General features: G+C 34.8%; 1 protein-coding gene across 4 annotated transcripts in view; it reads left to right on the top strand.

Annotated features, from left to right (window-relative positions):
- XRN1 (5'-3' exoribonuclease 1) overlaps positions 1-7,338 on the top strand; it is a 98,781-nt gene extending 91,443 nt beyond the window's left edge. For 3 of the 4 annotated variants that reach the window (XM_027875854.1, XM_027875852.1, XM_027875855.1), the window contains 4 exons: positions 891-929; positions 1,301-1,464; positions 2,214-2,521; positions 6,802-7,338. In XM_027875854.1, the coding sequence (XP_027731655.1) occupies positions 891-929; positions 1,301-1,464; positions 2,214-2,516 (506 nt within the window). In that variant the 3' untranslated portion in view covers positions 2,517-2,521; positions 6,802-7,338. The remainder of the gene's footprint in view (positions 1-890; positions 930-1,300; positions 1,465-2,213; positions 2,522-6,801) is intronic. The other variant, XM_027875853.1, reaches the window with a different exon arrangement.
- The last annotated feature ends 6,537 nt before the right edge of the window (positions 7,339-13,875 follow it).

Genomic DNA, 13,875 nt, shown 5'->3' with positions numbered 1-13,875 from the left:
TAATCAAACATTTGTGGGAACCCAAAATTCTTCCTAAAACTTTCACTTTAAGATAGATTAAAAACCTATGAAAAATAATAGCTGTCACTGTTTTTTTAATTAATAAGTATATTTTATGGCATGATATTTCTAATCTTTTTATACTCATTAATAGTTTAAACCCTTCAAAGAATTTTGAGGCTGTAATTGGAATAATACTAATCGTAAGATAAAAAATAAATATGAAATGAACTCATTAGTAATATTTTGTAGATTTGTATTTTTCTTTAAGCACGCTTTAGATTTGGCAACACTGGGGAGCATCTTTTACTTGAAAACCATATATTTAGAAAAATTAAATAAAACTAGGTGACCTGCATGCTGTATCAAAATAACGTAACACATATTTTAAACTTATAGCTACCATCAGCCAAGTTAATTTGTAGATAGCATCAAGGCCTAGTTTTCTAGATTTGCAATGTGTTTACATTTTAAAATTTCTACCCAGTTCCATTGAATTAGAATATGTGCATATATACAACATAAAGGTTATCATGTTTATTACCAAGCTGTGTTTTAATAAAATGCTAAAAAAAAAAAATCTCTATTGATCTTAAAATTTCAAAATTATTTGAATCTTGATAAAGCTGTATTATTACAGCCTCTTTTTTTCTACCCAGAGACACTCTTTGGGTGAACTTGGTGCATACCTTCTGCAATGACACTATGCTGATGACTAGATTATCATTATTTAATGTCTCTTAATGTTTTTAACTGGATATTCATGAAAATATGTTCCAAACAAATTTTAAACTATCTAATTTCTAATATTTGAGGAAGGTAAAATTAATTTACATGTTAACATGAAAGTGATCTGGTTTCAAGACTTGAGCTTTCTTGGTTTTTTATAGGCTGGGATCACTATGGAAGCAGCTTAGCCTTTGGGGCAGGTGAGATCCTTAAGATTGCTCTCTTTGTGCCCAGGCTTTTGCCCTAGGGACAATTTAATGGCCCTTCCATTACTTTTGATAACAATGCAAATATTCCTAAAGACGCTTGTCAGTATATGAAGCTATATGTATACTTTGTATTTAAAAAGTATTCATGATAAATTGACTTCTGTGGCCAGTTCACAGTCATTGGAGTGGCTCCAGGAGGAGAATGTCTTAAGCTAGAACAGCGAATTGCAGATTTAATGTAGGCCTTTTCACAAGGGAGAAAAAGAAAGCCAGAAAAGGGTTGGGGAGAGCCTTGATTCTTGAGAATTTTGATCCTAAATCTCTATTCACAAGAGTTTAACATTTTCTGTGGCTTTTTACAGGTAATATAATGCCTCCATCTCCTCACATCTTTGGTTCGGTGCCATGGGGATCTCCAATGCCAATTCCTGGGAAACCTTATCACCACCATGCTCCATACCCCACAAACATGCCTCTCACAGGACCAGTGCCAGTTGCACCTCACAATCAGTTCATACCTCTTCAGGTAAGGTCTGAAAAAAATTCTTTCTGTTTCAAGTGCATGTTTATTTTGTGTACATATGTATGCATTGGTTGATTCATTCATTCATTTATTTTTGTGGCCAAATCTCCTACTCTCACCCAGGCTGAAAGTGCTGCAGCATTCCCCTCACTCCCCACCATGGGCCATCCCCTCCCTAGGCATCCTAGGAGCACCCCAACTCCTGAGGCATCCTTTTAGTGCCTGACTCAACCTCTACAACACAGAACCCCAGACTGAAGTGCTCCACCCACCACCGCCTCTCCTGCAGCAGGCGTGCACCACTTGTTGGCTGCAAACTTATTTTAATGCCATCTCTAAAGTTAGTCTTTGAATTGTGGGGAATTACTAAATAACAGTTTGCATTCTTAAGAGCCAGCATGGCAGAATGATGAGAGAGCTGGCCTCTGGGCTTAGAGGACCCGGGGTCAAGATCTTCCCAAGTGTGACTTTGGGCAAGTCACTTAAACTTCAGAGCCCCAACTGGCTCTCTTAGGTCTGTATATTTGAGAGAAGGTGCTAAAAGTCATAATAATTTGTGTTACATATAACTTTCTCCTCTGTAACTGCCAAAGTACATTTTCAGTTCACTATATATAGTACTCTATTTACAATACCTACCTGATTGTGGGGATTTGATAAATTATGATAGGTGATGCCTATAGCAATAGTACTTGCTACAAGTAGTTTCATTAGAAAAAAATTTTAATTAATGAAATGTGTCTTCCTTAAAGGTTACAAAGAAAAGAGCTGCAAACAAAAGGAACGTTGAGTGTAAGGGAGCCCAAGCTTGTTCTTCTCAGGCCGCCCCTCTTCAAGCAGAGTCCCCAGGGCATTCAGAAAGTGCCCAGTTAACTTCCCAGGAGAGTTCTTCATCTTTAAAGTCACCTCAAGTTCCTCCAACTACAGTTTCTTCTCAAGACAGAGTAGCCTCTTCAAGCTCTGGTACTTCTCGTGGTAAATCAACACCAGGTTCTTCAAGACGAAAACCAAGGAAACTGGCAGTCAACTTTGGTGTTTCTAAACCATCAGAATAAATATGGTATTTAGGATTAAATTAATGTTTTCTTTACAACCTCCCCAAACTTTTTTAATAAGGATCTTACATGTCCTATTAAAAAAAACAAGAATGCACTATTTAAAAAAAAAGAAGTTTGTAGTATTGAAAAATTGAAGATCTTTTGGTTGTTAGGCTTTTTTCAGACTGTTAAAAGTGTATGTACAAAAAGTTTGTGTTGTGAAAGGCACTGAAGACGCAAACTTAAAAATGAGCCACTCCGTCCATCCATTGTGCTTAGATACAAGGAGCATCTTAGCACCATGACTTGGAGATTATATGAGCAATAATAATAATAATAATAGCATTTTCTAACCTTTATTTGAGGCAGTAAGTAGTGGTGGAGTTGAAATGGGGCCTCAAACATAATTTACTATAGGTGAGTTTTATTTTTGTAATAGTTTAATAAAATGGATGGGGAAGAGAGGAGTGGCTCTTATTTCTTTGCATCTTAATTTGTGTTGTTTGGCTCTATGGGTCCTTCGAGCCTAAAAGAAAATAAACCTAATGGGGCTGCTGCTGCCAGGCTTGCTTTCTGTCCAAATTTTATACCAAAGCTGCTTTCAAATACCAACCAGAACTTTGATCTCTCTAAATGTCTAGAACTTTAATAGTAGCAAATTAGGTTTGAGTGAGTAATTAAAAAACACTTCAGTTGCTCATGAACCAGCATTGTTAAGTAACAATAGTTTAATTTAATATCCACAAGATTCAATTACTATAAATGAATAGACTGTTGGACTATGATGCAAATCATTAATCATGTCAATATAATTCTTCTGTATGATTTTCCAGCTGCTGCTTTACCACCATATGAACCTGCCTCTCATTCAAACACAATGCTGCCTAGGAGACTAAAGAAATCTTAAATATAGTTTAAATTCGAGGGTGTGTGCTTATGTAGGAGCAAACATCAATCACTTTTCTATTTTATATATTATCTCTATGGCAGATGTCTATTTCATATCAGTTCCATATTTTTAAACCCTTTCATGGAACTGCTTAGTGACTGGCATTGTGTTTTCTTTGCATGTTACTTATATTTATATTCATGTATGAGAGTGTGTATATCTTCAATGTGTGACTGTTGAAGTTATTTTAAAATTTGTTAAAAATTCAGTGTCACTGAGGCAAAATTTGTATACTCAAGAATCTAGTCTTTGTTATTTGGTTTTTTTAAGGAATGGGCATTGCCATATGCTTTATTTAAAAAAAAAAAAAAGATAAAAAAGAAAGAAAAGGGCCACACATTGAATGTGGTATTGCTTTTTAATCTTGTATCCAATTTCATTGGTCTTCTGTTCTACTATGGGTCTTAAGGAAGTTTTTATTCTCAAAATTCAGTTGTTAACTTAATATTTTCCTCTCTCTGCTGATTCCAGTGTTCCTCTAGCAACCTATATGAAGTGATATTAACACAGCAGTAGTGCCTTTAGCGCAAGGAGATGGTCATAATTGATATATTACTGTTTGGAGCTATTCACTAGCTTCTGTATTCATTTTCTAGGCTCTTCAAATACCAACTCCTTAATTTTTACTATTCAGAAAGTCTTTGTATATTGTGGTTACAGTGAACAGTGTCTAATGAGTCAAGTAATTCAGAATGTTGTTTGTATGCTTTTGCAAACTCCCTATATCCGTGCCCTATTTTGGCTGCTCAACAGCCAATTCTTGGCTTTCAGATACATAGGGGCCACTTATTAGGAATAGGAAACATTTGCTTCCTATTTTGGAACCCTAGAGAAAAAAAAATCTAATAGAAACAGTGATGTTAATACTAACATCTTAAATTTGTGGTATATTAAAATCTTCATGTCTGGCAGCTATGTAAACTAACAAACAGAAATCATTTCAACTTGTTAATGTCAATATAACTTCTTTTAGGACATAAAGAGAAGAACTTCCAAAACTGCAAGAAGAGTTTTTTTGTTTTTGTTTTTGTTTTTTTTTAGCAGAGTGCGATTTTCCATCTTAAATACTCTATCAAAGTAAAGCTTGCTCAAAATTTTATAAGATGTCACCTTAAAATAGCAGAATTGCCCTAGCATTATGCTGAGCAAATGACTGAATTGATTCATAGAGATAATTGCCACCAAGTGATTAATTAGCAGTCATGAATTCCTATAGGGCTTTCATTTTTTCCTTGAAGGTCTTTTCCAAGTGCTTATATGACTGAGGCTACAGAGATGAAATGGAATAGAATACACAAGGCAAATGGAAATCTTTCACCTACTCTCTTCATGGGACTTAAAGTTAAATGATGCTAACTTTGCCCCAGAAATGAAGATTTAAAGGCCCCAAGTGAGCTTATCCACCTCCATCCAGTTAAATTATGGGATCTTGTTTCCATTTATGGTCATGCCTGGTATAGTCTTGAGAATTTCTCCTAGGATTGAGACTTTGGGCCTGAGATTCTGAATTCTCTGGTTAACCCTTCCATCCAAGGCAAGCTCAAATTAGTCCCCTGGGATGCTAATACACCCGTTTACCTTACTGCCTTCTTTTTGCAGGTCAGACTCTTCTTGGTGATTAGACTCTTAAAATATGTTAGGTATCAGAAGAGCTAAGCCCAAAGTGGTTTCAGAAAGAATACTTAAGTGCCCCTTAACTCTTTATTTAAGCGCTAGTTAGGTACATACTTGGTTAACAAAGTATATTTATTTGTTGACCAGATTTAGCAAATTCATCATCTATATTCAAGGATACTTCTTAGTTTTTCCAAATTACTTATAATCTATTATTATTTTTATATTTTTATAGATTAAATAACCTAGACATTACTTACTTGGGCATCTCAGAATGGATGAATTGAGGATTTTAATTCATCTGTAAATGAACCTTAGTTCCACCTTGGAACTTGCCAGTTAACAAAAGGCATCCAAGTAGTTATGATTGGAAATGCTTTTTGTTGGTTTATTTTTTAGACAGCTAGTGGAGATGTAGATATATTGATATAAGATGGTTTCATTTTTGTTCTGAGAACTTTCTATACCTGATTAGGACTATTTAAAAAGGGGAGAAAGCTGGTGTTAAACATTAAAATAAAATATATAAGAACACTGCTTTCTTGACCAGTACCATTGTAGCCTATTCAATATAACCCTGTCTCTAAAGGTTATTTGGAAAATCATTTCATTAAAGACTATTGTAGTTCTCAATGTTTTTAAATTGCTTATCAGTCAAAATGTACTTCCACCTCACCTTTATTTTTTTTTGATGGGTTTAGGGGGCCCTGAGTGTATACAAAAATATGTTTCACTAAGAAGGAAACCAATCACAGTTCACTTGCCTTGGAGAGCAGCATAAATCTTTAGTGCTGCTAGTTTTTGTTGGCTTTACTGATCAGACTTTGGCAGCTAAAGTTTTAGAAGATGCCTCTCCTAATTAAAGATACAGACTCTGAATTCCAGAAACAAGATATGCCTATCACAGTTATCAGGTCCCCCACATAGATCCCCTGAGCAGCCAAATAGTATTATAACAAAAGATATAATTTGTTTACATTGTATAAGGCTACTAAAATAAAAAATGTTTTATAATAGTACTACTCCTTAAGGAGGAAAAAAAAACTTAGCATAGGAAAAACAGGATTCAGTATAGAAAATTAGATCATATCTTTGTGTAACATATAGCTTTTTAGTCATTTCTTGTTTCTTAGAATAATAGTGGCATAAAATTTGGAGGCAAAATGTTTTGTGTCCAACACTTAGAATGGGAACTGAACAAGTAATAAAGTGCATGGCTGTATCAAAGCATTCAGCTATCTGAAATGCAGTTTATGAAGGGCACTAACCATCCCATTTCCAGGACATAAATCTTTATAGTAGTTGCCCCTTCCAAACTCGTGTATTTCAGAAGTGTTATACCCCCAGCTCACAGATTTTCGAGTCGTTTGCTGTAAAATGGAGGAGGCAGTATGGTGTAGCAGAGCAGGCACTAGATTTGGAGGCAAAAGACAGGTTCAAATCCGGGCTCTTCGACTTAGTACCTGTGTGACCTTGAAAAAGTCACTGCCTGGGCCTCATTTTCTGCTTCTCTAAAATGAAAGGATTGGACTCAATAATTTCTAAAGTTCCTTCCGGCCCTATACCCTGTCTGAATTACCAAGGCCAGTAACTTAAGCTTCTGTTTCATCATCTGAAGCCCAATTCTCATGCTACAAGCTCATGCAGAATCCAACAGATGAGAATTTGTACCATAGATTGCTGTGGGTTCCATTCACCCCTTCTTCATACCTTACAGTTCATTTTTCTTTTTGTTCACAGGTTGCATACAGTTTCCTCTACCTGATGCCCAATTGTTTCTTTTAGTTTTTATATGTTCTAGTACATGAATAATGGATCTGTGCTACATCATCCATGACTTCAACTTTTTATTTGTTTTAAACAATGTAATTAAGTTAAATTTTCCAGATATATCTTGAAGCATTTCTTTATCCTCATAGATATAAATATTTTATATGTACTGGAATTTTTCATTAGAACTTATACAGAGCAGTATTTTATTAAGAATCCCAAAAGGAAAATCTTTCTGTGCTCATTTTGTAGTTTGATTTTTTTTTAATACCCTGTCTTTGTTTATCTGCCAAGTAAAGTGTCTTAAACTTGTATTTGAATGGATCTAGGATGTATTTTTGTGTTTAGTGTTAAGTTGTGCATTTACAGATTTCTAGCATGTAGTTTGCCTAAAAGACTGTGCAAAAAGTATTTTAAAGGATATGATACATTGGAGGAATAAAAAGAACCAGCCGTAAGATTTAAATGCTGTGTACATCTGTAATTAAACAATTGATAATCATTCTATGTGACCTGTTTCTTGTTGTCTATTGGGATTCATATCATTGAAAACTTTTCAAAGGTTTCTTTCCATCATTTTATATTTGTGTCTCAGTTTTACAACATTTAACTTTATTCTTCACTGGAATAACTTGAGAATTAATTGTCCTTTCCACATCATACCTGAAGGCACCAGTTGGGACAAGTATAGCCTGGCACCTGGCACCTGTGACCTCAAGCAAGTCACTTAGTGTTTCTCAGCCTTACTTTCCTCATCTAAATAAGGTCACTGGAGGGTTTCAAGAAGAGGCTGAGAAGACCCTTTGGCAGACACTCACTTTGCTTTGTGTGAAAGCACTTTGTTGAACTGCATACCCTACCCAATGATCATCCAGTATTTGCATGCAGACCAGTGAGAGGGAACCTAATACCCCAAAAGCAGTTGCATTTAAGGATCATTTGGATTATTATTATTTCCTTAAATCAAGCCAAAGACTGCCTCACTGCACCCATTCCTCCTTGTTCTGCCCCTGGAGACCAATGCAATCATACAATACAATATGATATGCTTTATCTCTTATGATAGGCGAGGCACCCTGTAGGTGCAGGGGATGCAAAAACAGAAGAGCCAGACCCTGAAAAGAGCTTACATTCTACCAAGGGAAATACAACATATAAACAGATAAGCATCTCTGTGGTGGTTTGGTGAAGAGGGAGAACACGGCTGGTGCAGGGGTTCTTAATCTGCAATCCCTAAACTTTTTAAAAACGTTTTGGTAACTTTCAATGTAGTTGGTCTCCTTAGCATTAAGTATTTTATTCTTTGCATTTAAGACCATTATACTGAGAGGGGGCCAGCCTCAGATGAAAAGAGGAGCCAAACCTTCCCTTACCTGCTTTGCTGCTCAGCATATCTCCTGGTAAGGGGCCTGGATGGATGTTTTTCATCAGCCTCCAAGCAATGACTTGCACCTGGGCCAGCACAAGGACACTTCCACCTCCTGCAGCCAGCTCAGTCTCCCCAAAACAAGAGGTGGAGAACCTCTGTGCAAAGAGGAACAACCTTCCCTCGGACCTCAGGCCTTCCATCTGCTATCCCTACTCCTTCAGGGATGAGGAAGAGCAAAGTTGGTGAGAAACAGGACGGACGGCTGCTGCACAGATTTGACTTCCACTACCTGCTGCGCTCTTTCTGCATCCTCTCAGGTTTTCAGATGGACGATGACGAAGACCTCCCATATGACCATCTGACCGTGAACCTTCCTCCTGTATCACACTTGACTTGTGTCCAACCTGATCTCCTTTGGGAAGAATGGTAACTTCCACTTAATGATGAATGTTCCAACACTGGGTCACACCCTACACATCCCAGTGATCTCATTCCCCACCCAGACCACCACATTTCTTATTCCCATCCCAAAATTTCAACCATACCTCACCACCTACCCCTTCCATCATAAACCGTGGATAGCATAATGGTCTTCAATGCAAAGAATAAGTTGAGGCCATGCACTCCTCCCCTCTTCTCATCTCTCTCATATGTTCCTTCTGCCACTATCTCCTCCATCCTGTCACCTTCAATAGATTTCCCCCCTCTGTCATCCCTATTCTGTCACTTACTATATTTATTTATTGTTACATTGAAGTTCCAAGCTATCTGCCATCCTCCCAACCCCACACTGGAGAAGGCCAACATTTCATACACACACACACACACACACACACACACACACACATGAAACTACAGTCCATCTCTCCATATCAGTTCTTTTTCTGGAGGTGGGTAGCATCTTCCTCATAGGTCCTTTGTAGTTGATTAGAATATTCATATAACTCAGAATAGCTTAGTCATTCACATTTACTCTTTGAACAATATAGCTGTTACTATATACAATGTTCTCTTGGTTCTGCTCATTTCACTCCATTATTTTATTCAAGTCTTTCCATGTTTTCCTAAAATCAACCTGCGTATGATTTCTTACGGCACAGTAGTATTCCATCACAATCATATACCACAATTTATTCAGTCATTCCCCAATTGATAGGCATCCCTTCAATTTCCAGTTCCTTTCCACCACAAAGAGTTCCTATAAATATTTTAGAACATATAGGTTCTTTTTCTTTTTCCCTGATCACCTTGGGAAACAGACCTAATAGTAGTATTACTGGGTCAAAGGGTATGTACAGTTTTAGAACTCTTAGGGCATAATTCCAGATTATTCTCCAAAATGATTGGATCAGTTCACAGTTCCACCAACAATATGTTAGTGTCCCAGTTTTTCACATCTCCTATCATTTTGTCATTTTCCTCCTATCATTCTAGCCAATCTGATAAGTGTGAGATGGTATCTCAAAGTTGTTTTAATTTGCGTGTCTAGTCAATGATTTAGAGCATTTTTTTAATCTGACTATAGCTTTGATTTCTTCCCCCAAAACACCTGTTCATATTGAGAGAAATTATATTATTTTCTATTAATAACCAATTATTAAATTAGGATTAAGGTTTTCCCCTTTGTTTTCTCATTCAGGGACCAGTCCCTGTAGGCCAGTCAGATGAGATTGCCTAAATGCCCTGGGTACATGCTCTGGGATCTTAGGCAGGAACCCAACCCCACCCACCCCCCTAACTAGAAGACCATACTTCTGTTTAGAATGTACATAGAATCTAATCTAGGTGAATTCTTGCCCTTAGAAAATAAGCCCATGTCATTGTATCCCTTCATTGGAGTTTAGAGTAACCCAACTGATGGAGAAAACCAACCAGAGTGGTCAGGGTAGAACTGATTCCTTTGTCCAGATTGCTGGAGGTGGCTGAGTCTCATGATCAAGTCACATTCTCAGCAGGAGGCCCTGAAAACGTTTAACCCACCTCCTCATTAATTGTTCACCAGAGTTGATTTTCACCTGTCATGGGCACCTCCTTTTCCAAAGGTATTTAAGCATTTAATGAGCTCCATGATTTTGTCTTTGATTACTTAGAGAAACGCTGACCGTCTGTCTATTGATTATCAGCTACCGTAATTAGTAAACTGATTATTAATTACCCAGAAACTCTGTCTCTTGGGCTTTTCATTTGTCTCACATATCTTTTGACCATTTATCAGGTGGGGAATGATTCACATTCTTATAAATTTGACAAAGTTGTTTATATATTTGAGATACAAAACCTTTATCTGAGAAATTTTCTATAAAAAATGTTTTCCAAACTTTCTGCTTTCCTTCTAATCTTGGCTACATTGGTTTTATTTGCACAAAAACTTTTAATTTAGAAAAATCAAAATTATCCATTTTACAGCTCACAGTGTTCTCACTTATTTATTCATAAGTTCTTATTCCACCCATAAATATAATCAGTAATATGTTCCATGTTCTAATTTACTTGTAATGTCTCCCTTTATATTTAGCTCATGTATACATTTTGACCTTATCTTGGTAAATGGTGTAAGATATACGTCTATATATGTGTGTGTATATGTATATATATATATATATATATATACATATACACACACACATATGTCTATACCTAATTTCTGCCAGACTACTTTCCAGTTTTCCCAAGAATTTTTACCAGTGAATTCTTATCCTGAAAGCTTGAATCTTTACATTTATCAAACACAAGTTTACTATAATCATTTATTAATGTGTATTGTGTCTACGCTATTCCACTGATCTGTATTTCTTAGCCAGTATGAGATAGTTTTGATAATTACAACTTTATAATACAGTTTAAGATCTTATACTGTTAGACCTTCTTACTTCACGTTTTTTAATTTCTTTGATATTCTTGACCTTTTGTTCTCCAAATGAATTTTGTTATTATTTTTTTCTAGCTCAATAAAATAATTTTTGATAATTCAGTTGGGATGGCACTAATAAGTAGATTAATTTAGGTAGAATTGTCACTTTTAATGTATTGGCTCAGCCCATCCATGAACAATTAATATTTCTCCAATTATTTTAATCTTAATTTATCTGTATAAAAAGTGTTTTATAATCACATTCATATAGTTCCTGAGTTTGTCTTGGCAAGTATACTTCCAGGTATTTTATATTGTCTATGGTTATTTTAAATGAACTATCTCTTTTTATCTTTTTGTGTAGGCCTTTGTTGGTAATATATAGTAATGCTGATGAATTATTTGGGTTTATTTTATATCCTGCTACTTTGCTAAAATTATTAATTGTTTCAACTACCTTTTTAGTTGAATCTCTAGGGTTTTCCGAATATTCTGTCATATCGTCTGCAAAAAGAGATAGTTTTATTACCTCATTGTTTATTCTGATTCCTTCTATTTGTTTTTCTCTTCTGATTGCTATTGCTAGCATTTCTAGTATAATATTAAACAATATTGGTGATAATAAGCATTTGTGGCATTAAATATTAATATTAATAAAACTTTTAAATAATATTGGTGATAATAGACTTGATCTTATTGGGAAGGCTTCTAGCTTATTCCCATTATAGATAGTGCTTGCGGATGGTTTTAGGCAGATGCTTCTTATGATTTTAAGGAAAAATTTATTTATATCTATGCTTTCAAGTGTTTTTAATAGGGATGAGTGTTGTATTTTGTCAAAAGCTTTTACTGCATCTATTGATATAATCATGTGAGTCTTGTCACTATTGTTATTGAAGTAATAAATTATGTTAATAGTTTTCCTTATATTGAACCAACCCTGCATTCCTGGTATAAATCCCATTTGGTCAAAATATATAATTTTTGTGATATATTGTAGTCTCCTAGCTAGTATTTTATTTAGGATTTTTACATTAATATTCACTAGTGAAATTGATCTGTAATTTTCTTTCTCTGTTTTTGCTCGTCCTTGTTTAGGTGTCAGTACCATATTTCTTTTATAAAAGTAGTTTGGTGGAACTCCTTTGCCTATTATTCCATATAAGTTATTTAATATTTGAATGAGTTGATCTTTAAATGTTTCATATAATTCATTTGTAAATCCATTTGGTCCTGATTCTTTTTTTCTTAGAAAGCTCATTCGATTTAGGAATCAGGCTTAGGAAGATTGTTCATTTTCTTTTTCTACAATAGGTTTATTTAGCTATTCAATTTCCTGTTCTGTGAATCAGGACAGTTTATGTTTTTGTAAGTATTCTTGCATTTCACTTAAATTGTTAAATTTCTTGGCTTATCATTAGGCAAAATAACTCCTAATAATTGCTTTAGCTTCATCTTCATTAGTGGTGTATTTGCCCTTTTCATTTTTAATACTAGTAATTTGGCTTTCTTCTCTCTCTTTTTTAATCATATTAACCAATGGTTTATCTACTTTATTATTTTTTTCATAAAACCAACTTCTTGTTTTATTTATTAATTCAATGATTTTCTTACATTCAATTTTATTACTCTTACCTTTAGTTTTTAGGATTTCCAATTTGTTGTTTAATTTGAGATTTTTAATTTATTCTTTTTCTAGTTTTTTTTATTTGCATACACAATTCGTTGATCTGCTCTTTTTCTATTTTGTTGATATAAGCATCTAGAGATATAAGTTTTCCCCTGATTACTGCTTCTGCTTCATCCCACAAGTTAGGACGTATTGTCTCATTATTATCATTCTCTTTAATAAAATTATTTATTGTTTCCACGACTTGTTCTTTAACCTACTCATTCTTTAAGATTAGGTTATTTAGTCTCCAATTAATTTTTAATCTGTGCTTCCATGGTCCTTTATTAAATGTAAATTTATTATAATATGAATTGAAAAAGTTGCATTGAATATTTCTGCTTCTCTGCATTTAACTATAAAGTTCTTATGGCCTAATATATGGTCAGTTTTTCTAAATGTTCCATGTACCACTGATTCTCATTTTGTTGCCATTCATTTCTCTCCAGATGCCTATCACATCTAGCCAATCTAACCTTAACTCCTTGACTTCTTTCTTATTTATTTTTTGGTTAGATTTATCTAGTTCTGAGAGGGGAAGGTTGAAATCCCCCATGATTATAGTTTTGCTATCTGTTTCCACCTATTATTCATTTACCTTTTCCTTTAAAAATTTGAATGCTTTCACATTTGGTGCGTATATGTTTAGTGTTGATATTACTTCATTATCTATGGTATCCTTTAACATAATGTAGTTTCTCAGCTTATCTCTTTTAATTAAATCTCTTTTAGTTTTAACTTTGTCTGAGATCATGATGGCTATCTCTGCTTTTTTTTTTTTTTAGATAAGCTTAAGCTAATAAATTCTGCTCCAGCCCTTAACTTTTACTCTCTGTGGGTCTCTCATTTTAAAATGTTTTTCTTGTTTAAATGTGTTTCTTATAAACAATATATTGTCAAGTTCTAGTTTTTGATCCATTCTTCTATCCATTTCCATTTTATGGGTGAGTTCATCCCATTCACATTCAAAGTCATAATTACTAGTTGTGTATTTTCCTCTTTCCTATTTTTCCTCACTGCTTATCTTTCACTCTCTCTTTTTACCCTATCTCTCCTCAGAACTTTAATTTATTTCTGACCACTGCCTCCCTTCTCTGTACACCCTTCTAAGATACCCTCCTTTATCCTATCCCCTTACCCTTCTGTTTTTCTGTA

This window comes from Vombatus ursinus, unplaced genomic scaffold (assembly GCF_900497805.2).
Source record: "Vombatus ursinus unplaced genomic scaffold, bare-nosed wombat genome assembly UNPS02014810.1, whole genome shotgun sequence".
NCBI classification, from domain to species: Eukaryota; Metazoa; Chordata; class Mammalia; order Diprotodontia; family Vombatidae; genus Vombatus; species Vombatus ursinus.
Note: the sequence above shows the minus strand (reverse complement) of the source record. Positions and strands in the feature narration are given on the sequence as shown.